The sequence below is a fragment of the Vidua macroura genome, chromosome 27 (genome assembly GCF_024509145.1).
Source record: "Vidua macroura isolate BioBank_ID:100142 chromosome 27, ASM2450914v1, whole genome shotgun sequence".
NCBI classification, from domain to species: Eukaryota; Metazoa; Chordata; class Aves; order Passeriformes; family Viduidae; genus Vidua; species Vidua macroura.
In genome coordinates, this window is record NC_071597.1 from 309,826 (window position 1) to 322,025 (window position 12,200).

Here is a 12,200-nt window from a genome sequence, read left to right on the forward strand (position 1 = left end):
TTGCAGGGTGGGAAACGGGGCTGTGCTGGCACCGGGAATGTCCCTGGCACCTCTCCCCAGCTCTGCCCTGGCAGAGGAGGTTGGGCGAGGGGCGAGGGGCCATGTGCAGCACTGAGAATCCCCGGCAGGTCCTGAGCATCCCCCTGGGTAGCCTTCGGACAACTGACTCCCATCTTTGGGATGGCGCTGGAACATTCCCGTGCGGTGCCCGTGTCCCCCGTGCCGTGCCCCCCCCCCCCCCCCGCTAGCACTGGCACCTTCCAGGCGCTGCCCGCAGCTCCGCGCACAGCCCGGCGCCAAGCCGCTGCCCCCGCGCTGACGGTGGCCGCGGCCTCTCACGAATGGCCCTGCGGGCGGAGCCGGCTCAGCGGTACCGGTCAGGAGGCGCGGCCGCCCTCCACGCCGGCCGCTTGGCCGCACCCCGTGCCGGCTCCGAGCAGGCGGAGGGCGGGTCACACACCGCATTTGGAGAAGAGGGCGTGGCCATGCTCCATATTTGCTGGAGTCAGCGGAGTGCGGAGCGGTACCGGTTACCGGAGGGGTGGGAGGGCTCCTCCGGGCACCGACGGCTCAGCATCGCCCCGTGAGGGGCTGTCGCGATGGGTCGTCATGACCGGACCTCCATCCTCTCTGGACGGTTCACGCCACGCGCAGTCCCGAGTGGGAGCTCTGCTCCCGTTCGGGAGAGCGGGTGACGTGAACCGGCCCCGGGAGCGCCGTCCCGGGAGCACCGGCCCCACCTCCCCCGCCGCAGCGGACTACAGATCCCGGCGTTCCCGGCGCGCAGGCGCAGTGAGCGCGGGGCGCACGCCGGGCCCGGCATGGCGGAGCCGGAGGCCGCGCAGCCCGGGCGGCCTCCGCCGGGCCCCGGGACGGGAACGGCGGGGACGGCGGGGGCGAGCGGGGTGACGGCTGGAGGAGCGGGATCCAGCGACCCGGCACGGCCCGGGCTGAGCCAGCAGCAGCGGGCGAGCCAGCGCAAGGCGCAGGTGCGGGGGTTCCCCCGCGGGAAGAAGCTGGAGAAGCTGGGAGTCTTCTCGGCTTGCAAGGTGGGGGACAGCGGGACCGGGAGGGCAGGGAGGGCAGGAGGTGGGGTTCAAGGCTGTGCATGAGTGGGAGATGCAAGGACGGGCATGGGTGGGGGTGCAGGGGATACAGGAGTGGGGGTTCCATGCTGTGCATGGGTGGGGGATGAAGGACGAGGATGCTGACCTGAGTGGGGGATGCAGGAGGGTGTTGCAAGCACGTTTATGGGTGTAGGAGGGGAATTTAGGGATGCAGGAGGGTGAGTGCAAGGAATACATGGACAAAGGATGCGGGATTGGGATGTACACGGCGTGCAGGACGGGGGTGCTGGGCTGTGTGCAGGCGGGGGCTGCACGAAGGGAGTGCTGAGTTACCCAAGGGAGGTGCAGGGATGTCCCTGGGCAGGGGCTGCAGAGTCCTGGGGCTGCACGGGGGAGTATTGGGGTGGTGGGTGGTGCAGGGTGGGGGCTGAGAAAAGCTGGGCTGGGTGAAAAGGAGTAGGTGGGAACCAGGGAAATCCTTTGGCTGCAGAAGGATGGCATGCATGTGGCAGCGCATGGGCCACTGCAATGAACGCTGCCTCCCTCTTCCCAGGCCAACGACGCCTGCAAGTGCAATGGCTGGAAGAACCCCAACCCCCCCACAGCCCCTCGAATGGACCTGCAGCAGCCGGTGACCAACCTGAGTGAGCCGTGCCGGAGCTGTGGCCACGCACTGGGTAACTCCTGTGGCGCCTCCCGGGCAGGGCGAGGGCTGCTGATCCCTTGGTCTCACTGTGGCTTTCTCTCCGGCACAGCGGACCACGTGTCCCACCTGGAGAACGTCTCAGAGGAAGAGATCAACCGTCTGCTGGGCATGGTGGTGGATGTGGAGAACCTCTTCATGTCAGTGCACAAGGAGGAGGACACGGACACCAAGCAGGTGTATTTCTACCTGTTCAAGGTGCGTCTGGGGGTGTGCATGTCTCACTGCCCCACTCTGCACACTTGTGCAGAGTTTCTGGTCGTTGTGGGGGCTGCTGTCCCACTGTTTGTGTGCTCTGTTGGAGCTGGCACTGAAGCTGGGGCTGTGAACCATCCCACAGCCCAGAGACCTGGAACGCTGACCCTCTTCTGGAGTGACTGCTCTCCTGGCCTTGAATTCCCTAGGGGGGCAGTTCTAGGGGTGAATGGGTGTGCTCCAAGGGCAGCACCGGTGCCTTCCTGGCTGTAGAAATTGGAGCAGCCCCATGGTGGCATTCAGCCACTTCCACCATTCCTGGAGCATCTGGTTCCTGGGACTCTTTTGACCGTGTCTGTTGGTGTCTTTGTAGCTGCTGCGGAAGTGCATCCTGCAGATGAGCCAGCCTGTGGTTGAGGGGTCCCTGGGGAGCCCTCCCTTTGAGAAACCAAATATTGAGCAGGTGAGGCTGCTGTCAGGCTCATGCACTGCCCTGATGACTTGTCCTGTGTTCTGCTGCTCTTGTATGGTCCCCTCACTCTCTGGGAGGCAGCATGGAAGACCCCAGAGCAGCCCCTGGCACCCTCCCACTGTCCTGTCCTCTCCCCAGGGAGTCCTGAATTTTGTGCAGTACAAGTTCAGCCACTTGCCACCCAAGGAGCGCCAGACCATGTATGAGCTCTCCAAGATGTTCCTGCTGTGCCTCAACTACTGGAAGCTGGAGACACCGTCCCAGTTCCGTCAGCGCTCCCAGAATGATGATGTGGCCACCTACAAGGTCAACTACACCAGGTGAGGGCAGGGGGCCACTGAGCCAGCCACCCTGGGGCCCAACTCCCAGGACTCTCTCCAGCTCCCCCAGACTGTCAGTCCACTAGGAGAGCAGGCACCCAGTGGGGCCAGTGCTTCTAAATGTCATTGTGCCCTTCGTCCAGCCTGCTCCCAGCAGCATTGTCTCAGGAGGGATATGGTTGCTCTGGGGTCTCTGGTCCCAGCCCTGTCTCCAGAGCCCCTTCCTGTCCCACAGGTGGCTGTGCTACTGCCATGTGCCACAGAGCTGTGACAGCCTGCCCCGCTATGAGACCACCCACGTCTTCGGGCGCAGCCTCCTCAAGTCCATCTTCACAGTGACCCGCCGGCAGCTGCTGGAGAAGTTCCGGGTGGAGAAGGACAAGCTGGTGCCGGAGAAGCGGACACTGATCCTCACCCATTTCCCCAAGTAGGTGCCCAGTGTGGAGATGGCTGCTGGAGCATGAGGAATGCATTTGGGATGCTTGCATGCTGATGTGCCACTCCCTTCCAGGTTCCTCTCCATGCTGGAGGAGGAGATCTACGGTGAGAACTCTCCAATCTGGGAGGCTGATTTCACAGTGCCAGCTGCGGAGAGTGCCCAGCTGGTGTCTCGCCCAGGTATTTCAAGAAGCAGCTCCCCCTGTTTGGGGGCTGAGGGATAAAAGGTGAAGGTGTGGCAGAGCAGTGGCTGGGCTGCCATGGCGTGACGAGGCATTTTCCAGCGGTCACGGGCACCGTGGGTCTGTTGCAGCTGCAGTCAGCACCGTTGCCGTGCCCACCACTCCTCTCTTCAGCAAGAAGCTCAGCAGCAGCACCTCGGCCACCAGCCTGGACGCCAGCACCCCAGAGCCCCTGCCAGGTAAGGTCACGTGAGCCCACGCCAGGAAGCTAGAACTGTCCGTGGGCCATCCCAGCACTGGATGTGCTGCTCTGCTCCCATCCCAGGAGAGAAGCGGAAGCTACCTGAGAGCCTGACGCTGGAGGATGCCAAGCGGATCCGTGTCATGGGAGACATCCCCATGGAGCTGGTGAACGAGGTCATGCTGACCATCACAGACCCTGCTGCCATGCTGGGCCCTGAGGTATGGGCTGCGGATGCTGGGGTGCCTCTGGTCCTCTCCAGGTCCCACAGAGCTGCTTCCCCAGAGTGTCAGGGTGGAGTGGGGCTCTCCCAACAGAGGGTGTGCAGGGCCAGTGACCCCCCCATGCCCCCAGACCAGCCTGCTGTCGGCCAACGCGGCGCGGGATGAGACGGCGCGGCTGGAGGAGCGCCGCGGCATCATCGAGTTCCACGTCATCGGCAACTCGCTCTCGCAGAAATCCAACAAGAAGATCCTGATGTGGCTGGTGGGGCTGCAGAATGTCTTCTCGCACCAGCTGCCCCGCATGCCCAAGGAGTACATCACTCGCCTCGTCTTTGACCCGTGCGTGGCTGGGGGATGCAGGGGGGCCGGTGTGGGGGGCTCCCCTCACCCTCGGCCATGCTGCCCGCAGGAAGCACAAGACCCTGGCACTGATCAAGGATGGACGAGTGATCGGGGGCATCTGCTTCCGCATGTTCCCTACCCAAGGTTTCACGGAGATTGTCTTCTGCGCTGTCACCTCCAATGAGCAAGTGAAGGTGAGAGCAGAGAGAAGGGAGCTGGGCACACACGTGTGCCCCCCCAAAGCCTGGCGTGGGCAGGATGGTCTCTCTGTAGCTGGTGTAGGGCTGCTCCAGCCCCCTGGGCAGCCAAACCTGCTCGGCACTGGCCGGCCCCGAGCAGTGGTAGTTGCTCCAGGTCATCTTCCAGCTGCCATTTCCATGGGTGGGAGGGGGTTGTTTATCCCAGCTGGGGCTGCCTGGGGGGGGGGGTTCCTGTCTCATGGTACTTCCCAAAGGGCTATGGGACGCACCTGATGAACCACCTGAAGGAGTACCACATCAAGCACAACATCCTCTACTTCCTCACCTATGCAGATGAGTACGCCATTGGCTACTTCAAAAAGCAGGTGGGCTCCTTTCCCTGGGAATTGCTCCCAGCCCTGCTGCACACCTGCCTCCTCCCACCTGCCCCTCTCTCCTAGGGCTTTTCCAAGGACATCAAGGTCCCCAAGAGCCGCTACCTGGGATACATCAAGGACTATGAGGGGGCGACCCTGATGGAGTGTGAGCTGAACCCCCGCATCCCCTACACCGAGCTCTCACACATCATCAAGAAGCAGAAGGAGGTATGGCGCAGGGGTGGGCATGAGGGTAGGTGACTGCCAGCCACCCCCTTAAAGCAGAGGAGAGGTGTGGGGCTGTGCTGGCCCTGAGAGCAGACTTGCAGGGCAGCGAGGGGGTACTGCTGGCATTGACACTGGCTGGGGTTGTCTCTGGCCCTGCACGGTGGGTTTGTGGGGTCCCACATCACAGTGTGGCTCCCTGGAGCATCCTGCAGCCCCCACTCATCTGCTCCCTTCCAACCCCCATTCCTTGCAGATCATCAAGAAGCTGATCGAGAGGAAACAGGCGCAAATCCGCAAAGTCTACCCAGGCCTGACCTGCTTCAAGGAGGGTGTGCGGCAGATCCCCATCGAGAGCGTCCCTGGCATCCGTGAGTCCTGGCAGGGGGTCTGGCACGAGGGCTCTGTCCTCCCTCTGTCCATGGCTGCGGCGCAGACATGGTGACACTGACACTTGTCTTCCAGGAGAAACAGGATGGAAACCTCTGGGGAAGGAGAAGGGGTGAGTGCTGCATGGGGGTGGGGGTAGACCTGCAGCAGCAGGGCTGGGGGCTCAGCTCGCGCTGTGCCTCAGTCTTGGTGTTTTCCTGGCCGTGGAGTGGAGAGAGGCTGATGGGAACTGGCTTTGTCCTGCAGGAAGGAGCTGAAGGACCCGGACCAGCTCTACAACATGCTGAAGAACCTCCTGGCCCAGATCAAGGTGTGGGCAGGAAAGGACCCTCACTCCAGGGCGCCTGTCCACCTGACAGCCCTCAGAGCTCTCTCCCTTGGGATGGGCTGTACTGGGCTTTGCCCTTGGGGACTGCTGGGGTGACACAGGTGTGGGAGGAGCAGGACCCCTGGGTGCTGGAGCGGACAAGGGTTGGTTGTTCATTGCTCCAAGTGCCCCCCACTTCTCCCCAGACCCACCCCAGTGCATGGCCCTTCATGGAGCCGGTGAAGAAGTCAGAGGCACCAGACTACTATGAAATCATCCGCTTCCCCATTGGTAGGTTGCTGTATCCAGCCCCTCAGGACAGGATTGCAGAAGAGGGGGCTGAGGACCCCACATTAATTGTGGGGTCTGTGCTGAGGACTCGTGTTTAGGGTGGACTATCCCTCCCAGGATAGTCCAGAGTAAGAGAGGGATGAGTTGAGACCTGTGGCTGATGTCCAGCTCAGTGGTTGCGGGGGGGCAGAGGCCTGGGGAGGGGTCCTGACCTGTCCCACCTGCAGACCTGAAGACCATGACGGAGCGGCTGAAGAACCGCTACTACGTCACCAAGAAGCTGTTCATCGCCGACCTGCAGCGCATCATCACCAACTGCCGCGAGTACAACCCGCCCGACAGCGACTACTGCAAGTGTGCCAACACCCTCGAGAAGTTCTTCTACTTCAAGCTCAAGGAGGGAGGGCTCATCGACAAGTAGCGGGGGCCGGCCTGGACCTGCTGTGGCCACCGGCCCTCCCGTGGGAGGGACAGGGCTCCTGTGGGATCCAGCCCCACTCTCTCTGTTGCTAGGAGCTGCTGGAGGGATTGGTGCTGCTGAGCAGCCTGGGGAGCTGGGCTTTCCTTCTTGGGGAGCCCCAGGGGCTGAGGGTCTGGTGATTTTATCCCTGAGAGCTCAGGGCAGGTCTGGCTCCCTCTCCTAGGGAATGGGGGTGAGGCTGGAGCTGCCTCATCAGGATCTGCCCAGGGCAGGGAGAGCACTGAGCTCCTGCCTCTGCCTGAGGAGGGGGAGCCCCCTGAGCCCTGTGCATCCCCCTTACCTGGGATCGTGCCTTCTGCCCTGACTCCCTGTGACAGGGCAGGGGCACACAAGTGCTTTGGTTTCTGCTCCGTCCTCATTCAGGCAGCCCCCACCCCTCACACTGAATGTACAGCGGGGTCAGCCCTGCGCTGCCCGCAGCGGTGCTGCTCCTGGGCCAGGGTCCTGCTGGGCAGGGGGCCCTGCCCTGCACACCCAGCTCCTGCTGCCTCTGTCAGCTCTTCCCTCCCCCCGGGGCAGGTCTGCCTTCCCTGCCTGTACATCCTCCCTGCCTGCCCCTGTTGCCAGCTGGGGAGTGGGGGTCTGCCAGCCCCTGTCCTGCCTCTCTGAGTGCCAGGGAGGGTGGCTGCCTGGTGCTGTGCTGGTCTCTGCTCCCTGCTCTGCTCTGGCTGGCAGCCACCTCTGCTTGTCCCCCACCTTGCTCCCTCCTCCTTGTGCCCCCCACCCCTTTCCCTGCCCCCCACTCCCCCATTCCACTTGACTGGTGTTTTCGTTGGTTTGTTTGTTTTTTTAATAAATGTCCTTGTGCAGCCCCAGATCCGTCCTTGGAGCTCAGCCCCGCGTGGTAGGCGGGGGGGACCACCTGGGATGTTCAGGAAGCTGTTGGGGAGGGGAACAGGAACAGCTCGGGATGGGGAGAGAGTGAAGATCCCCGTGGATGGGCTGGGGCGCACTGGGCGGAATTGGGGTGCAGGGCTTGCTTGGGGTGTAGGGTGTTGACAGGCCGGGGCGCAGGGGCGGTCTGGGTACGGGGAGGTTCTGTGGGAGCTTCACTCGGTTTTGGTTTTGGTTTCGGTTCCAGTTCGCAGCCGGGGCTCCAAGGGGATCTCCGGGCCGGGCGGGAGGCTCGGCTCGGCTCGGCCCGGCTCGGCTCAGTTTGGCCCCAGCGCGGCCGGCGTGGCCCCCCCTTGCTGAGCCTTCCTCCTGCCCCGCCCGCCGGTCTCGGCGCCGCCTCCAGTTTCGTTTCCCGGCTGCGGCGGCTTCGGGACGCGGAGCGGCGGGGAATGGAGCTCCGGGAGTACCAGCGGGAGGCGGCGGCCCCGGCCCTGCGCGGCCGCAACAGCATCGTTTGGCTGCCCACGGGCGCCGGGAAGACCCGCGTGGCCGTCCATGTCTGCCGGCGGCACCTGGAGAGCCGGCGGGGCGCCAAGGTGGCCGTGCTTGTCAACAAGGTGCCGCCCTGCCCCGGGACCGCGGGAGACACCGGTGGTGGTCCTAACCGGTGCTGAGTGTGGTCCTGTGGGCACAGGTGCACCTGGTGGACCAGCACACCGAGAAGGAGTTCCACGCACTGCAGGACACCTTCAAGGTGACGTCCATCAGTGGGGACACCAGCCACAAAACCTTCTTCGCCGACCTGGTGAAGAAGAGCGACGTTGTCATCTGCACAGCCCAGATTCTGCAGAACGCCCTGGTCAGCACGGAGGAAGACGTGCACGTGGAGCTGACAGGTGGGCACCAGGCTACATATACTGCTGGCCCCGCAGCCCTGGCTGAGCCCCCAGCTGAGCAACCATCTCACCCTGCTCCCCTCCCTGGCCCGGAGCAGATTTCTCACTGCTGGTGATAGATGAGTGCCACCACACGCACAAGGACGCCGTCTACAACAAGATCATGCTGAGATACCTCCAGCGCAAGCTCAGTGGGGAGCAGGACCTGCCACAGGTCCTGGGGCTGACAGCATCCCCTGGCACTGGGGGGGCAACATCCTTTGAGGAGGCCGTAGAGCACATCCTACAGGTGCGTCCTGTGCCCCCTGTCCTGTTTCAGCACAGCTTCCCCTGGGGTTCAGCAGGGTGTCCCTCGGGATGAGGGTTGATGGTCCAGATGTGTGGGTGATGGGCAGCCCGGAGGAGTCATCCATCCCCAAACTCACCAGGTGAGCACCACGTGCTGCATTGTCCTGGGCAACTGGGCTCGGGGTGGAAACAGGGTCTTTCCCTCTCAGATCTGTGCTAACCTGGACACTGAGAAGATCACATCGGTGCAGGATGAGTTGCAGCACCTGCAGAGCCACGTCCCCCAACCCAAGAAGCAGTATGACCTGTGCCAGGAGAGAGTCCAGGTGAGGGACAGCTGCTCAGAGCCCTGGGGCTGCTCACTGGGTGGAAGATGAGACCCCCCAAGCCCTGCTGGGTGAGGAGCCTTCATCTGCTTCGCTCAGGCCAGCGTGAAAAATCAGTTGACCCAGAGCCTTGGTGCTGGGGGATCCTGTAACTGTCTGGGTCCCACCATGCAAGCAGCCACAATTCCTGGATCCTGAGCTCCTCTCTGCTCCCAGGACCCCTTTGGTGAGCAGCTGAAGAAGGTGATGGTGCAGATCCAGCAGTTCATGGAGAAGCCGGATTTCCCACGGGACTTTGGCACGCAGATTTACGAGCAGCGCATTGTGGAGCTGGAGAAAAGAGGTGAGGGTGTGGCAGTGTGGGTGTGGCAGGGCTGAGCCACGGGGACAGGCTGTGACTGCCATGTCCCCTGCCCTGCCAGCTGCAGAGATGTTTTGTCGCAAGACGCGGGTGTGCGCCCTGCACCTGCGCAAGTACAACGACGCTTTGCTGATCAATGACACCGTGAGGATGGTCGACGCCTTCCAGTGCCTCCAGCAGTTCTACAGTGCTGAGAGGGATAAGAAGGACCCCACTGAACAGTTCCTCACTGCCACTTTTGAGGGTAACAGAGGGGCCTGAAGGGGGGTGATGCTGGCTGCATTTGGGGTGCAGGGAGTATCCCTGACACCCCGCTCACCTTTGCAGAGAACAGGGCGAGCCTGCAGGCACTTGCTGGGGATCATCGCTATGAGAACCCCAGGCTGGCCAAGCTGGAGGGGATCCTGCGTGAACACTTTCAGCCTCTGGGCACTTCTCGTGGCATCGTCTTCACCAAGACAAGGCAGAGCGCCCACAGCCTGCTCAGCTGGCTGCAGACCACGGCCACGCTCCATGGGCAACACATCAGGGCCGCCGTCCTCACCGGCGCCGGCTACAGCAACCAGACCAGGCACATGACACAGGTGAGTGGAGGGTGGGCAGGAACTGGACCGACCCCACTTTGCACATTTTGGGAGTGCTGTGGGTGCTGCCTAGGTCTCAGAGCCCTACACAGCTGCTGAAGCATCACCCCCCTGTCTACCCAGAATGAGCAGCAGGATGTGATCAAGCAGTTCCGTCAGGGAGCCCTCAACCTGCTCTTCTCCACCAGTGTGGCCGAGGAGGGCCTGGACATCCCCGAGTGCAGCATCGTGGTCCGCTATGGGCTGATGACCAATGAGATCGCCATGATGCAGGTGCTGCCCAGACTCCCTCTGGCCCTGCCAGGATCCCCCAGAGCTGCGGGGGTGGGACATGGGGGCTCTTGCATTCCCCACAGGCAGCTCCTTGGGGATGAGCTCAGCCCCTGGCAGAACATCTCCTTGTGAAGGCACAGGGGACGGTGGAGGTAGCTCTGTCCTCAGAGGGTATAGCACAGAAGGGTTGACTGTGTCCCTCTTCTATTGACTGCAACATTTGGACCTTGCCCTGCAGGCCCGGGGCCGTGCCCGTGCTGAGAACAGTGTCTACTCTGTCCTTGCCAAAGCCAACACCAGAGAGGTGACCCGAGAGCTGCTCAACGAGGACCTGGTGGAACTCATGAAGAGGGCAATTCAGGCAGTGCAAGCCATGCCTGAGCAGGAGTACTGCCAAAAGGTGGGTGCTGCATGCTGCCATGGGCACTGGCAGGGCCTGGCAGTTCTTGCTGCCTGCTCTGTTTCAGAAAGCACCGGATCCTGGGATGGGGTTGTGTGAGGGGCCTGGGCCAGCGTGTGCCCATCCTGCCCTGCCCGTCCTGCTCTGTGCTTGTGCTCCTGGGATGATGCATCCCTCTGTAGTATGGCTCTTGCCGTGTCTGCCATCTGTCCTTGCCCACTGCCCTGTGCTGACCCCTGTCCCCCCCGTCCCCCACAGATCCAGGAGCTGCAGCGGGTGGCAGTGGCCAGCTGGCTGATGAAGGAGGCCAGGATCAGCGAGCGGCGGCAGCTGCACGACCCAGCCGCCGTTCGCCTGTACTGTGTCAACTGCAACGTGGCCGTGTGCCGCGGCAGCGACATCCGCACGGTGGAGGGCATGCACCACGTCAACGTCAACCCCACATTTGGGTAGGACGCTCATGGGCAGGGCTGAACAGGCAGATGGGTAAGGGCAGCACCAGCCTGCTGCCAGCTCTTTCTCAGGGACCTTGGTACAGGGAGATTGCAGGAACTTTGACTACGGGAGCACCTGTGCTGCCCTGTTTGTGTCCCCTGGACCATCATCCTTACTGTCTGGTGGCGCCTTCCTTCCAGGTCGTATTACAGAGTTTCCTCTGGGAAAATACAGTTCCAGCGGACTTTCAAGGACTGGCAGCCCGGCTGCCGTATTTCCTGCAAAGACTGCAGCCAGGTGAGCACCACAATTCCCCTGTGTCTGCAGCCCAGTCAGAGCTGGAGGGACAGGAAGGGCTGTGCCTTGTGTCCCAGCTCACAGCTGCACATGCCTGTGTCATGTGTGTGCTGTGAGACACGGACACAGGCTGTCTCCAAAGGAGGGACATGCCTTGGGAGTAAGGAATTGTCCCGTCCCTGTGGTCCTGCACCCTGGAGACGCTGGGCATGCCTCGGGTAACTGTCCCCTCCCTGCCCACAGGAGTGGGGGATGGAGATGCTGTACCGGCAGGTGACGCTGCCTATCCTCTCCATCAAAAACTTTGTGGTGGAGACACCAGCTGAGAAGAGGAGGTACAAGAAGTGGGGCACTGTGACATTCCCCATCAAGGCATTTGACTATGTGGAGTACTGCTCTGGCATATACAGCCTGTCGCTCTAGCACAGGCTCTGTTCAGAAGAGGACTATTCATGGCGTACTTTCAGGTTGCTACATGAAAAGAGGAGGCTTCCTCGACCATCGGACCGAGAGCCATGGCTCTCTCCTCTCTTCCTTGCTGGTGTGAGCCCCAGCAACATGTCCCAAGCTGGAGCCCATGGCTGCTGAAGGAGTTTTGCTGCACCCATGTAGAAAGAATGAGATGCTGGGATTGAAAACCACCCAAACCCTTTCTTGCTCCCCATGCTGCTGCCTTCTCCTCCACAACCCTGCCAGGAGAACCATTTCTGTGTGTCCAGGACATAGCCCAGTGCTTCTCCACTCTGATTTATGAACTCGATGGGTCTTCATTAAAAGCACACATGCTAGACTGAAGGGGCAGCGTGGCTGCATCACTCGTGGCAAGAGCTGGTTGGGTACGGGAGGCTTTGAGGGGGGACATTGCCCCAGAGCCAGAACCCACTGTACCCCGTGCCAGCAAAACAGGGGTCTCCAGGGCTCAGTGGAGTCTGTGAGGCTGCCCTGGCCCTACCCCACCTGCAGACAGTGGCCTGAGTGACCCTTCTCACCCGCCCACCCATGACCGACCCTTCCCAACGCCCAGAATGAGCCTGAACCCCTCTGGGGCAGCCCCAGGTGTCCCTGCGGGGCT

The 12,200-nt window shown here is 62.3% G+C and overlaps 2 protein-coding genes across 3 annotated transcripts; both read left to right on the forward strand.

Moving 5' to 3' along the window:
- The first annotated feature begins 252 nt into the window (after positions 1 to 252).
- KAT2A (lysine acetyltransferase 2A) lies at positions 253 to 7,249 on the forward strand. Of its 2 annotated transcripts, XM_053999940.1 has the most exons (18): positions 256 to 1,049; positions 1,621 to 1,744; positions 1,823 to 1,968; positions 2,339 to 2,428; positions 2,576 to 2,757; positions 2,993 to 3,184; positions 3,269 to 3,375; positions 3,509 to 3,616; positions 3,703 to 3,839; positions 3,973 to 4,181; positions 4,252 to 4,378; positions 4,639 to 4,749; positions 4,825 to 4,968; positions 5,222 to 5,336; positions 5,431 to 5,467; positions 5,602 to 5,665; positions 5,869 to 5,953; positions 6,181 to 7,249. In XM_053999940.1, exons 1-18 carry the CDS (start codon positions 822 to 824, stop codon positions 6,372 to 6,374), a joined length of 2,400 nt encoding a protein of 799 aa, XP_053855915.1. In that variant the 5' UTR covers positions 256 to 821; the 3' UTR covers positions 6,375 to 7,249. The 2 variants fall into 2 exon arrangements, with proteins under 2 accessions (XP_053855916.1, XP_053855915.1); XM_053999941.1 differs by lacking the exon at positions 5,869 to 5,953 and having other exon boundaries at positions 253 to 1,049; positions 6,181 to 6,259.
- Positions 7,250 to 7,625: 376 nt separating this feature from the next.
- DHX58 (DExH-box helicase 58) lies at positions 7,626 to 11,923 on the forward strand. The gene is made up of 12 exons (XM_054000440.1): positions 7,626 to 7,885; positions 7,963 to 8,164; positions 8,263 to 8,453; positions 8,662 to 8,778; positions 8,995 to 9,121; positions 9,201 to 9,383; positions 9,467 to 9,723; positions 9,847 to 9,996; positions 10,235 to 10,396; positions 10,655 to 10,845; positions 11,032 to 11,128; positions 11,372 to 11,923. Exons 1-12 carry the CDS (start codon positions 7,718 to 7,720, stop codon positions 11,549 to 11,551), a joined length of 2,025 nt encoding a protein of 674 aa, XP_053856415.1. The 5' UTR covers positions 7,626 to 7,717; the 3' UTR covers positions 11,552 to 11,923.
- The last annotated feature ends 277 nt before the right edge of the window (positions 11,924 to 12,200 follow it).